Source organism: Gorilla gorilla, chromosome 2 (assembly GCF_029281585.2).
Source record: "Gorilla gorilla gorilla isolate KB3781 chromosome 2, NHGRI_mGorGor1-v2.1_pri, whole genome shotgun sequence".
In the NCBI taxonomy this organism is placed as follows: Eukaryota; Metazoa; Chordata; class Mammalia; order Primates; family Hominidae; genus Gorilla; species Gorilla gorilla.
The window spans coordinates 203461931-203475729 of NC_086017.1; the positions used below are offsets into that span (position 1 = coordinate 203461931).

Consider the following 13799-nt stretch of genomic DNA (forward strand, 5'->3'; position numbering starts at 1 on the left):
TCCATCATTTTCTATTAATTACTCAGATATGAACGAACCTTTTCTGTTGTGGCCTCTGTGGGTGACTCTGGGTGACTTTCCTTTCTCAAATGTAATATTGTATGTAGAAGGTATATTGTGTAGACAGCTAGAGCTATTTGGCTGAAAACAGAACCTGACACCTATTCTAACCAGAAAATTTGAATATAGATGCCTACTTTGGGCACTTATTTAAATTCTGCCCCTGTTTCTTAATGATTTTTAATGCATTATCTGATTCTAGGACACTGTGAAGGTGATCTGGGTCATCTTTTGAGTTCCCAAATTAAAATACAACATTTAAATCACCAGTGCAATTTTAAAAAAAACTCTTTATGAACTTTTTAGTCTATTTTATCTTTATAATAACTTATACAACTTATCCAGGTTTATAGTTCTTCTTTCATGAATTTCACTCTTCCCTTCAAACCCCCTTAAAAAAAAAATCTAAAACACTGCACGCAGCATACTGATTTAATTTCTAATCCTTGAAGAGACAGAATAAGCCTAAATTGGTGTCAAGAGAAAGACTGACATTTTAGACAGATTTCTTTATTAGTGCATTGCAAGTAATTAAACCATGGGATGCAGTTAGGAACATCCAAAACAGCACACTAAGAAAATAGTTTTGTCCTTCAAGTAAGAAGCAGGGAAAAGATTTGTGTTTCACGTTCCCAGTCACAAACGTTTCTCCTGGGGTGAGGGGAGCTACAGTTAATAGCTTTTCAGGCTAAAGAGGCCCTTATATTTTCTTTTTTCTTTTTTTTTTTTTTTTTTTCTGAGACAGAGTCTTGCTTTGTCACCCAGACTGGAGTGCAGTGGCGTGATCTTGGCACACTGCAACCTACACCTCCCAGGTAGGTGATTTTCCTGCCCCAGCCTCCCAAGTAGCTGGGATTACAGGCATGCACCACCACGCCCGACTAATTTTGTATTTTAGTAAAGACAGGGTTTCACCATGTTGACCAGACTGGTCTCGAACTCCTAACCTCAAGTGATCTGCCCGCCTCAGCTTCCCAAAGTGCTGGAATTACAGGTGTGAGCTAGCTCTTATATATTCTTATATATAGCTCCCTTGTTTTTCAAAGACAGAAACTGAGGTCCATTTCCAGGACTGGCAGAGTAGAAAGAAAACTAGATTAGGAAAAACAAACCTGAGTCTAAATCCAGAATCTAACCAGTCCTGTGAAACTGAGAAGCCCCAGGCTTTGCAGGACCTCAGCATCCTTAGGTGGGAAGGAGAGATGCTACCTTCAGAATCCTTCTTCCTCTGAGGCTTGCTCAATGAGTCAGGATGTCATTTCCTCATTGATTTAACAGCAACTGAAGAACTGCAGTGACACAGGCAGTATACTAAGTGCTGAGAAATCTAGTGCTGACCAGGTCCTGTGCTTAGGAACTGAAGTTTTCATCAAGAAGACGAGGCATGCAAGCATTCCATATGATGATGCAGCTCGGTTTTGGGACATCATTAAACACAGGAAAGATTCAAATATAAGCAAAAAAAAAAAAAAAAAAGTGGTGCCTTGGACAGAACGTTTATGTGTCCCTCCCCCTGCCCAGTGTTGAAATCCTAACCTCCAAGGTGATATTAGGAAGTGGAAGCCTTTGAGAAGTGATTAGGTCATGAAGCCTCTCTCCTCATGAATGGGATTAGTGGTCTTACAAAAGAGACCCCAGGGAGATCCCTTGCCCCTTCTGCCATTTGAAAAAGCAGCAAAGACTGCCATCTATGACTTAGGAAGCAGGCCCTCACAGACACCGAATCTTCCGGCACCTTGATCTTGGGAATGCCAGCCTCTCGAACTGTGAAAAATACATTTCTGTTGTTTAAGCCACCTGTGCGTGGTATTTTATCATAACAACCAGAATGGGCTGAGACAGAAGAGATCATCATTATAAATTATATTAGTGTATAAAATTTCTAGGCATAATGGATGTGTTCCTAAAGACATTAACAAAATCATTAATTTTGTTTAAGGGCCACAAGTTATGAAATAAAGGAATTGGAACAGGTTGGGGACTCTCAATATATGATGCATATTAGCATAGACTTTCTAGGTGTTTGGCATTAGTACGTTTAAAAACTCCCAGGTGATTTCATTTTGCAGCTAGGGCTGAGAACCAGTGGCTTATATAAGCTCTAAGTGCTAACATTTCGTGATTCAGCATACAGATCCTATTTGACCCATGTCATTCTTTACTTCCAGGGAACCAAGTTTGGTCTTAGGCCTTAGGGCCCTCTCTACTGACTCCTGAAAAGTAACGAAGAAAAGACTGTATAGAGTACAGTCATCCCTCCCTATGTTCAGGTTGAGGAGTGGTGGTTACAAGACCGCCACCCTCAGGATACCCAACCGGAGGATCCTCAAGTCCTTTACATAAAATGGCATAGTATTTGCATAGCATGGTTGTACTATGGTTTTCGTCTTGAATATTTCCATCCATGGTTGGTGAATCTTCAAATGCAAAACCATCAGTCCAAGTTTCAATTATGAGGCATTAACATAAGCGTGGTTAAAAGCATGGAGTCTGGGAGGCCAATAAATACTACAAACGAATCAAATAACTAACAATAGGCAGAAAAATAGAACTTTATAAAATTTGTGTTTGTAAAATCACTTGATGATTCGAAGGCCAATGAGTGTTTCTTGAGAGTTCAAGAATAAAGTAAACAGCCTTATATATATGGGTATTGTAAAACTATTAAACAATAAATAAAACCCAATCTTCCACCTTCACATTCTTTTCTTTTCTTTTTTTCTTTCTTTTTTTTTTTTGAGACTGAATCTCGCCATGTGGCCCGGGCTGGAGTGCAATGACACGATCTTGGCTCATTCCAACTTCCGCCTCCCGGGTTCAAATGATTCTCCTGCCTCAGCCTCCTAAGTAGCTGGGATTACAGGCACCCACCACCACACTGAGCTAATTTTTGTATTTTTAATAGAGATGGGGTTTCACCATGTTGGCCAGGCTGGTCTCGAACTCCTGACCTTGTGATCCACCTGCCTCAGCCTTCCAAAATGCTGGGATTATGGGTGTGAACCACCGCACCCCGTCCCCACCTTCACATTCTATAGTGTTTTGTAGTTGGGAAATTACATTATTTGACCTCTATCAACCCTGCTCCTTCCCCAGCATTCCTCCATCTCCACAAACATGCAATTCACTATGGAATAGTTCAGCCAGGGATTATCCAGGCACCTTCGACTCTCCACTCATAGTCTACCTCTTATGAGGTTCTGCTCATTCTACCTTTACCCACTCTTTTTATATCCATGGCCATCAACTTCATTTCAACATCATCTATAGCCTAGACCAGTGGTTCTCAAACTTTTTGTTTTCAGGATCCTTTACACTCCTAGAAATTACTGAGTATCCCGAAGAGCTTTGTGCTTATGTAGTTTATATCTCTCAATATTTACTGTATTTAGAAGTTACAATGAAATTTTTCAAATAATTATTTGTTTATTAAAACAATAATACGCCCCGCTGTGTTAACATAAATAGCATGATTTAATAAAACTTATCTTTATTTTCCAAAACAAACAAAAAGGAATTAATGAAAAGACTAGTTTGTAAATCTTTTTAATGTCTAGCTTAATAGAAGTCAGCTTGTTCTCAAGTCTGCTTCTGCATTCAATCACTTTTGATATCTTATTGTGGATGAAGTACATAAGGATAACTTGGCCTCACAAAGAAACGTGGTTGAAAAGGGAGGAAACTTTTAGTACCTTTTACAGATGGTTGTGGATATATCACACAGTCTCTGGAAAATTCCGCTGGACACTTGTGACAGAATGAGTGAAAATGGCAAATAACTAGTGGTATTAGGAAATATTTTTTATGAAAATCATTTTGACCTTCTGGATCCACTAAAAGATTTTCAGGAAGCTTCTAGGGCCTCTGTACTGTACTGTACTTTGAGAACTGCTGGTCCAGACTGATGCCCTAAGCTCCTTACTGTTCCTTTGCTTCTACTCTGCCTCTGTTGCTATCCATTCTCTTCTCTAAAGGCAAAGTGCCCAATTAAAAATACAAGTCGCATGATATCACCCCATACTGCTGATCTTTCTTTGGACCCTAGATTAAAATACAAAATTCATCTTAGGCTTCTCAAGGCCCTGCGATTCTTGCCAAGCTTTCCAACATCATCTGTACCCCTCTCCCCTTGTTCTCATTGCTTCAGCTATACTTCAATTTCTTCAGAAGCACCGAGCTCCCTCTCATATCAATCTTCATGCAAGTTGTTCTCTTCTGCCTTGAATGTTCTTCCATTCCTGTCTGCCTGTTTCATCTTTTGGAGCTCAGCTTAAATGATTCTTCCTCAAAGAGGCATTTCTTGACCAAAAGCTACAGGTAATATCTTCATTTTACAAATCAGCAAACTGAGGTGCAAAGATACTAAGAAACTTGCCTAATGTTCTTACAAATAATAAGACCATAATTTGAATTCACATCCCACTCCAAAGGCCAGGTACTTAATCATTCTGCTATGCTATCACTTAAGTTAAACAAACAAACAAAAAGATTAAATCTCACAGAGCTCTCTTTAACTTGGTGTTAACCTCTTTACTCTCCAAAACATCTGAAGCAATCGTTTATGTTTATGGTTAAGAGAGTCTGGCCCTCTGGGCCCAAGTCTCCCAGTGGGTCCTTAGGTATCCCATGTGGCACCCCTTGATATCATCAAGGCTCCCGGCATTCAGGCAGGAACATCCGAGCCAGGAGCCTAAGCCCAGCACATAACAACATAGCCATGGGACTGCTTCTTCAGTCCTGCCCTGAAGATCTCCATCAGCTTTCCACTTCTCTCCTCTACTCTGGGGGCTCTAGACCACACACACGGCAAAACAAACCATGTAATCATGTTTCACATTTCTTGAACTTTTCATCAGACTCCCCCCAACAATAGTTTCCCAGCTTCCTAACCCTCAGTGTGGTGGGAGATAAAAGCAGATTATCTGCAGTGTGGAACTGGGGGCCATGTGAAACTTAGTCATCTTCTGATTCCATGAATCTGAACAAGTCTCATTGCCACTTGAGGCTTAGTTTTCTTTTTTCTAAGATGGGGCTATCTCAGCAGACTGCTATAAAAAGTAAAAGAAGCAAAAATTATAAAGAAATTCTATAAATCCTGAAGTCAAGTTATTATTATTAAAATTTATTATTATAGATGATTAATTTATAGGCATTTTGCATCTAAGCCTTCTCCCACTCACAGATGCTTAGGAGGTAGTCTTGGAATCAGAGCCCTTTAGATGTGGTGCACCTTTCTTTAGAAAATAGGAAAAGTTCTGTAATTCCATGAGTAAGCCAGAAGATAAAATTGAAAATATAGCATATCAAGCATGTCCCCTATGTCTAACAAGGCTGTTTTGTGGAATCATCATACAATCTATAATAATTCTATACGTCAAAAGCAAATATACATGATGATCATGCATTCAAAGAGACAAGAAAAAATTAATCACTATTAACATATTTCCAAAGCAAATCTACACATTTTCCAGAGCAAATTTATTCTCTCACTAAGAATAAAAGCAATGTGTTTCCATATGAGTAAGCCCAGGACTTTTTAAAATACAATTTTATGAGACAAAGCTTACATTTCTAAAGATCTTCCAAAATATTCCTATTGCTTCCTCAAATGCAGAGACTGCCTCACTTCCTATAAATTGTTTTTCTACTTCTGTTCAAGAAAAACAAATCCATTAAAACTTTAAAGACTTCATCTCGAGTTACGTCTTGATGAGATCTCTGTGGGATGAAAGAAATCAGGAGATCACAATAACTGCTATTTTAAAATGTTCCTACAATGGAAACATAATTTGTTGTTGAGAATGCACTGCTGTAGAGAGAACAGAATTTTAAAAACACGTTCAAAATATCAGTTTAAACCCTAAGGTGGGTTTCTGAAAAGTTAGGGGTCTTACTGTTTTTTTTTTTTTAACAAAAATCAAGCCAAATATCATTTAATTAGGCTGACGTTGTAGTTCAGATATGAGTCATACTTTCAAAAGAGAAAATGTAATCAAAGTACTTCCCATAAATGTAAAATATCACCTGTCATATAAATCTATTCTTGACCCATATATTGGCCAAAACTATTTCAATTTATAAAAATCTAACTCATATTCCATAAATCACATGATTAAACATTATTTCACCTTTACTGTCAACTTTCTTCTTGAAGTTTCTATTTCCTATGATATTTTCTTCCTCTATGCAAAAGGATACATTTTATAATAAAAATGTTGAATGAGTATACTGTTAAACACTGCGCATCTACCGAAACAATGTAAAAGAATATTGAAATATTTTGAATAACCATAATTCTTATAACAGCAGAAACAGGGACTCAGAAAGATAAGGTAAATGAAAATCAACAAAACAGGGTAAATTACAATTACTGCTTTGATTTATTTTACCATGTAGTGTAATTCTACTCCATTACTTTTTAAAGGGATCGGCATATGAAATCAAATCTTTAAATTATAAAAAAATTCTGAAGATCTTTAGGTTTTAAGATAGATTTTTCCTGATTGATTATTCTTTTCATGTTCTGGTTTGAGGTAAGAAACTAAGTTATATAGAAATATAATAAAAACACCCACATCACTTAAAATACCTAGATTTAGGCTTAATCAATTGCTTTGCTCTGTCCAGAGAGGGTCTCATTTGAAAAATGAAAGAGTAATATTGATGACCTCCAAGGTTCGTGGCCACTCAGACATTCAGAGATTCTACAAACACCTTTCCCTCCTTGATTATGAGTGTTACCCTTTGTCTGTAATAACTTCTGAGTCAAAACATACATGATTTTGTAGTCAATCATTTGTACTATTGTTTCTACTCAAAATAAAGCAAAAGGTTGGACATGAATAAGCGTGTAATTCATACGGATGTACTAATAGTCTAGATACAACAAATTAAGTGGCATCAACATTTAGGCAAATATTCTAGTGTGCCTGACTAATACAGCCTTTTCACACATAAATAATGACTCAAATAATGACTATAAGTACACTCTTTTCTCATTAGAAAGTGCACAAACAGAAATGTTCTAAAGGCTTTTTCATGGTTCAATGACCTCATCCAACTTTCCAGTTCAGGGTCTCTCATATTTCATTTTCAAAGATCTGCAGTCCACACAGTGTCTAAGGGGCCCATTAACCCTAGCTGCCTACAGGTCTTCAATAATGCTACACGGTGGTCATTGCTGAAGTCCAATGGCCTCCTTAGCCTATGCCTTCTTCTACAAGTTACCTCTTCTACTCTTCCCTATCTCTGTTCTAATTATAAAATAATGGTCACAATGATAATAATAATACCAATGGTTAAAACTTTGACAGAAGACATCCAGTTCTTTACACTAGTTGATGTTACTTTCTGCTGTGTTGCAAAGAAGGTAGGAAAAAAAGTCAACTGAATCTAGTTCTAGTCTCAATTTTGACACAACCTAGTTGTGTAACCTTAGATAAATTACAAACTTGCAATGGCTCCAGGATTTCTCACCTATAAAGACAGAGATTTTGCCGCACAAAAAGGATCCAATGTGCACCCTGGCCCTGAAACTGTGTGATGTGAGGCCATACCTAGTCATTTCCCATGTTTTCATTCTGTGTTACTGTCATTTTAAATCTGAGCCCTTTGCCATGATAATTTCAGGATCCCCACTGTATTTATACAGCTTCAATACTACACATATCAGAACTTGGTTAGCTAAGAAAAAAGAGAAGGAGAGATACTCAATGTGTCAGCCCTGAAATCAGAAATACAACCGTGGCCTTTCCCATCAAACACTTGCCTTAGATTCACTTCCTAAGCCTCACTCCCCTAGAAAGTCTGGTCAATGGAACATGTGTCTCAGTGACAGAAATTCAGAGTGGAAATTCTTTATCAGGACAAATTATTCCACTTCACCACTTTACCATGTGTGAGTTACTTTGTTAGTTCACAATGATATGGCTTAGGAAGGCTAGTGGTTTCAAGAATCAGTCAAATATTAAGTGAATACATCAAAGTGATTATAAAACAGATTCGAATAGTTTTTCTTTTTGGTGTTTAGCAACTTCCTCCCAATCCAACTAAAGATTCTTCTCTGGAACTGATATGTGGAAGGTGCTATCTCTCTATAAATAGACTTATTCCATGCTATGTGAATCATGGCTGCTGACAGCAAATCAACAGATTAATTATTTGGCTTTGTTAGTGAAGATAATAGCACACTATCATCTTCCCAAAATGTTTTTACACACACCACATGCCCATTCTTCTAAGCTAAGCTTCAGAACAAACTGAAATGGTATACAAATACATGCAGGTTGCCCTTGCACTGGGAATGTCTTAATAGGTCCTGCCATCTCTCTGCCAGATTGTTATTTTGACACTTTAGCTAAAGGAAGTCACCAGTCAGGATCCTCTCTGATAAGATGAACACTGTGTAGAAGAAAAAGGGAGGCAAATTAAATGAACACTGAAGAAAACAATAAACTCAGAAATTGCCTCAAATCTCTGTTTTCTAATGAGACGCTAAGGAAGAGCCCACAGGAAGCAGCAAATACAGTCCTTCCTTCCCATGCAAAATGAAGCCATGCAAAAGTAACCCATTGATCATCTCCAAGTCAACTCCAGAGATCAGGATCAGTTTATGTTACCTGTTCACATATATCCACCTATCATTCTTATTATCTTGTTTTTTAGAAGAGGCTGACTAGGATCAACTCAAAAACGTCATATAATTTTCCCAACTAGAGTGCAAGCACATACTTCAGAGATTGAGATATAAAAGTCACATTGAGTTCAGAACCTTAAAGTCCTCTGTAGACCACATAAGCCCTAAGAAAAGAAGGCTTCCAAATTATCCCTCCACAACAGAACAGGTTATTTTATTTTCCACTAGGTGAGTTACTTTGTAGAGGTAATTCAAACTATTGCATAAATCTTCACTTTATAAAATGAACATGCTATACTAATTGGACATAAAATAATAGAGACTAATAGCTCCTGTCTTGGAATCATAATTGTTTTTGTATACTCCTGAAATTTACTACTTTATCATCATCACAAAATAAGAAAATGAGCCTAGTATGGAGTGGACAATGTCATGAAAACCCAACGGAAAATGAAACAGGGTCGCTTCTTCACAAGGCTTAACCCCAAATTTCTGAGCTAATTCTGAGCCCGACTTGTCCAGACTTCCCAAGTGTCGCCCTTCATCCAATGGACCCAACCATGTACTTCATTGCTGGAAACCAACAGCACACCACAGTCAGAGTTGCAAAGAGACAAACTAGCCAACAGATTACAGGGCAGGCTCCCTTTCCAGACAGTATTTCCTTCCAGTTGTCCACAATAGGGGTAGAGTATCTGCAGAATGCAAATGGCTCTGCAGCCACAACCCAGAAAACCAACAGTCTGATGGAAGCACAGATCTCTCTGCAATTCTGCTTCCATTCTCTCAAGCTGGGAACACTGGCCTGGCTTGACCTGGAAATCATCATGTCAAAACTTTGGGTATCCAATTTCCCTTTGCAAGTAGAGACATATCCAAAAGCAGTCATCTGAGGTCCGGGCTGCAGAAGAGAATTAGCTTCAGAGAGCCCACGCCATGAAAATCTCTGATCAAGCTGAAGTTTTCTTTACACTCCTTGAGGCCAAACTGTGTATACTGTCTTGTTCCCTCAATGTCTCAAAAGTGTGAGTGTGCTAAGTATGGTAATAGGACAGAAAAGTTAATGAGCAGAGTCCTTGGAAACCATGAGAGGGGTTGGAAGAAAATAATAGCAAAATGAAGACTGTGTAAAGGAAGTGAAAGAGCATGAGGGAAAAATGAAGAGGTGAGAAATTGACAAGGGCGTCTGAAAGATGCAATGCCAAGTGTTGCTGGAGGAAGAGTTGGAAAAATAATAAATTTAAGTTCATCTGGTGTCTACTAGGTGTCTATCATGGACTATGAGGGATAAGGGAAGGGCTGTATTAATCTTTAGGTCCTCAGTGGGCAGCGTAAGTACTGTACTCTACAGACGGATGGATGCATGGACGGATAGATGCATGGATGGATAGATGCATGGATGGATGCATGGGAGAGCGGGAGAGAGAGAGAACAGATGAATGAATAAATGAATGAATGAAGTGGTCACTCCCCTCAAGGACTCTACAGGCTCTTTTGGAATAAGTGCATCTATACATGTAATTCTTCTCCTAGTCAAACCCTGGATTGATCAAAGTAGAGTGTTTTTGCTGAATATGGGGCAAGAAGCTATTAACTGACAGAGTGGTTGAAAGAGAGAAGTCTGGAAATGAGAGAAGAGGGGTCAGAATGTAAAAGAGGAATCCTGGTTCCCTTCCACGGGGGTCCCGAGGTGCTTTGAGGAGGGAGAGAGAGGGTGTCCCCTCTGGGGAGCCACTCTCCGGGCTTCTACTGACCTGGTCTCCGCCTCACCGGCCTCTTGCGGCCGCTGCAGAAGCGTACTTTGCTGAACACCCCGAGGACGTGCCTCTCGCACAGGGAGCGCCCGTCTTTGCTGGGGCTGGAGCGGCGCTTGGAGGCCGACACTCGGTCGCTGTTGGACTCCCTCGCCTGCCGCTTCTGCCGGATCAAGGAGCTGGCTATCGCCGCAGCCATAGCTGCTCAGCGAGGGCCCCAGGCCCCAGCCTCTACTGCGCCCTCCGGCTTGCGCTCAGCCGGGGCGAGAGCAGGACCTGGGCGGCCAGGGAAAGGGCAGTCGCGGGGAGGCAGTGCTAAAATTTGAGGAGGCTGCAGTATCGAAAACCCGGCGCTCACAAGGTTAGTCAAAATCTGGGCAGTGGCGACAAAATGTGTGAAAATCCAGATGTAAACTTCCCCAACCTCTGGCGGCCGGGGGGCGGGGCGGGGCGGTCCCAGGCCCTCTTGCGAAGTAGACGTTTGCACCCCAAACTTGCACCCCAAGGCGATCGGCGTCCAAGGGGCAGTGGGGAGTTTAGTCACACTGCGTTCGGGGTACCAAGTGGAAGGGGAAAAACGATGCCCAAAATAACAAGACGTGCCTCTGTTGGAGAGGCGCAAGCGTTGTAAGGTGTCCAAAGTATACCTACACATACATACATAGAAAACCCGTTTACAAAGCAGAGTCTGGACCTAGGCGGGTAGCGCGCCCCCGGTAGAAAATACTAAAAAGTGAATAAAACGTTCCTTTAGAAAACAAGCCACCAACCGCACGAGAGAAGGAGAGGAAGGCAGCAATTTAACTCCCTGCGGCCCGCGGTTCTGAAGATTAGGAGGTCCGTCCCGGCAGGGTGAGGTCTGCAGAATGCATCGCGCCGGCTGCGGCTTTCCAGGGGCCGGCCACCCGAGTTCTGGAATTCCGACAGGCGCGAAGTGGGAGCGGTTACCCGGAGTCTGGGTAGGGGCGCGGGGCGGGGGCAGCTGTTTCCAGCTGCGGTGAGAGCGACTCCCGGCCAGCAGCACTGCAAAGAGCGGGAGGCGAGGGAGGGGGGAGGGCGCGAGGGAGGGAGGGAGATCCTCGAGGGCCAAGCACCCCTCGGGGAGAAACCAGCGAGAGGCGATCTGCGGGGTCCCAAGAGTGGGCGCTCTTTCTCTTTCCGCTTGCTTTCCGGCACGAGACGGGCACAGTTGGTGATTATTTAGGGAATCCTAAATCTGGAATGACTCAGTAGTTTAAATAAGCCCCCTCAAAAGGCAGCGATGCCGAAGGTGTCCTCTCCAGCTCGGCGCCCACACGCCTTTAACTGGAGCTCCCCGCCATGGTCCACCCGGGGCCGCCGCACCGAGCTGGTCTCCGCACAGGCTCAGAGGGAGCGAGGGAAGGGAGGGAAGGAAGGGGCGCCCTGGCGGGCTCGGGATCAGGTCATCGCCGCGCTGCTGCCCGTGCCCCCTAGGCTCGCGCGCCCCGGCAGTCAGCAGCTCACAGGCAGCAGATCAGATGGGGATTACCCGCCGGACGCAAGGCCGATCACTCAGTCCCGCGCCGCCCATCCCGGCCGAGGAAGGAAGTGACCCGCGCGCTGCGAATACCCGCGCGTCCGCTCGGGTGGGGCGGGGGCTGGCTGCAGGCGATGTTGGCTCGCGGCGGCTGTGGCTCCTGGCCGGAGCTGCCCACCATGGTCTGGCGCCGGGGGCGCAGGCGGGGCCCCTAGGCCTCCTGGGGCTACCTCACGAGGCAGCCGAGGGCGCAACCCGGGCGCTTGGGGCCGGAGGCGGAATCAGGGGCCGGGGCCAGGAGGCAGGTGCAGGCGGCTGCCAACTCGCCCAACTTGCTGCGCGGGTGGCCGCTCAGAGCCGCGGGCTTGCGGGGCGCCCCCCGCCGCCGCCCCGCCGCCTCCCCAGGCCCGGGAGGGGGCGCTCAGGGTGGAGTCCCATTCATGGGCTGAGGCTCTGGGCGCGCGGAGCCGCCGCCGCCGCCGCCCCACCGGCTGGCTCAGCTGGAGTGCTAGCTCCGCAGGAAACTCGGGGCCCAGGCGAGAGCCACCGAGATGACAGGTGGGACGCAGAGCCGGCGGCAGCCAGAGTTCCTCCCGCACGGCCCGCCGACCCACGGAAGAGCGAAAGAGCGCCCAGGTGGGGCCGAGCTGGGGGCCGGGCTCCTGGAGCGCTGGGAAGCACAGCGCGCTCTAGTCAGGTTCCCTTTCCTGGAGCCCTCCGCTTCCAGACTCCCTTCTTTCCTCCCTCCCTCCCGCCACCCCTCTCCCTCCTCTCTGTGTCTTCTGTCTCTCCCCTTTTCTCCTCTCTACGCAATCCTACGTGATTGAGGTTTGGATGAGAAATTCTCAGAGGCAGAGCGAGGGAACTGCAGCTCGGGTCTGCTCCGTCCGGTCCCTCCCACAAGAGAAACACAACCACAGTGGGAGTTAAAGGACCCTAGGTGCGCAAAGAAGAGGTGAGGGATGGGGGAGCTGAGAAAATGCAGTCCACACTCTCTCCAATAAGCTTGAGCACGTAGAATTCTCTGTTTAGTTAGGAAGAAAGTGAACACTGGAGAAAGTAAAAATGACCTCTTGGACCTTATCGTGGGCCCCACCTATGGCTCATTTTGGAACAGGAAAAAGTGTTTCCCTTCTTCTTGGAACCCAGATTTCTTGGTTCTGTCTGGAAAGCTGCAAAGCAGGCTCAGTCCCTAAAAAGAGAGCCCAAATAAGCAGCCTGCACAGAGGATGACTCCAGGTGCGGTGAGGGAGTGATGTGGGCAAGGACAGTCAACAACAAGCTGTGGAATGCAATCAGGTCTCCAGACGTGAATGTGACGACATCTGATGTTGGAGACACTGGGCAGAGGAGTTCTCCAAGTTAAAATGCAGCATGAAGCATTAATCACCTTCCATTCATGCTAAAGTCTGGGAGCGGCTATTGGTTTCTACTTACAATTTCTCTTCATATATCCCTAATCTCTCTCCTTCAGACACTTCACGAAGCATCTAGGATAGTGCGAAAGGATTAAATGTATGATTTCCAAGCACAGACAGGTGTATGTTGGCAACATCGTAATAGAAGGCAAGGAAAATGCAGGCCCTGAAGCTACTGAAAATGGATGTGGGACCCAGAGGGACCCCAGGAGCTTTCTAGATATGAGCACAAACCTATGGGCCTAGCCAAGATTCACTTGGGCAATAAGAAGGATTGAGATCTGTGACGCTGTTCAGATCAAGCAGGAGTCTAACACCCTACAATGCCCGGGGGCCTGGACCTTCCAGGCTGCCAGCTGGGCAAAGCAGAGGCTGGCAGATAGAGGCTCGTGGGACAAACAGCTGGGAGGAGGATTAAATAGGCAAGACATCCT

At 43.9% G+C, this 13799-nt stretch overlaps 1 protein-coding gene across 5 annotated transcripts in view; it reads right to left on the bottom strand.

Annotated features, from left to right (window-relative positions):
• FGF12 (fibroblast growth factor 12) overlaps positions 1-13799 on the bottom strand; it is a 586299-nt gene that overhangs the window by 254372 nt on the left and 318128 nt on the right. Inside the window, exon 1 of one of the 5 annotated variants that reach the window (XM_004038217.5) lies at positions 10450-11984. The exons of 3 other annotated variants lie outside the window; for them this stretch is intronic. In XM_004038217.5, coding sequence (XP_004038265.1) covers positions 10450-10648 — 199 coding nt within the window. In that variant the 5' untranslated portion in view covers positions 10649-11984. Of the gene's footprint in view, positions 1-10449; positions 11985-13799 lie in introns of those variants that run through there. One more of the 5 variants, XM_063704469.1, reaches the window with a different exon arrangement.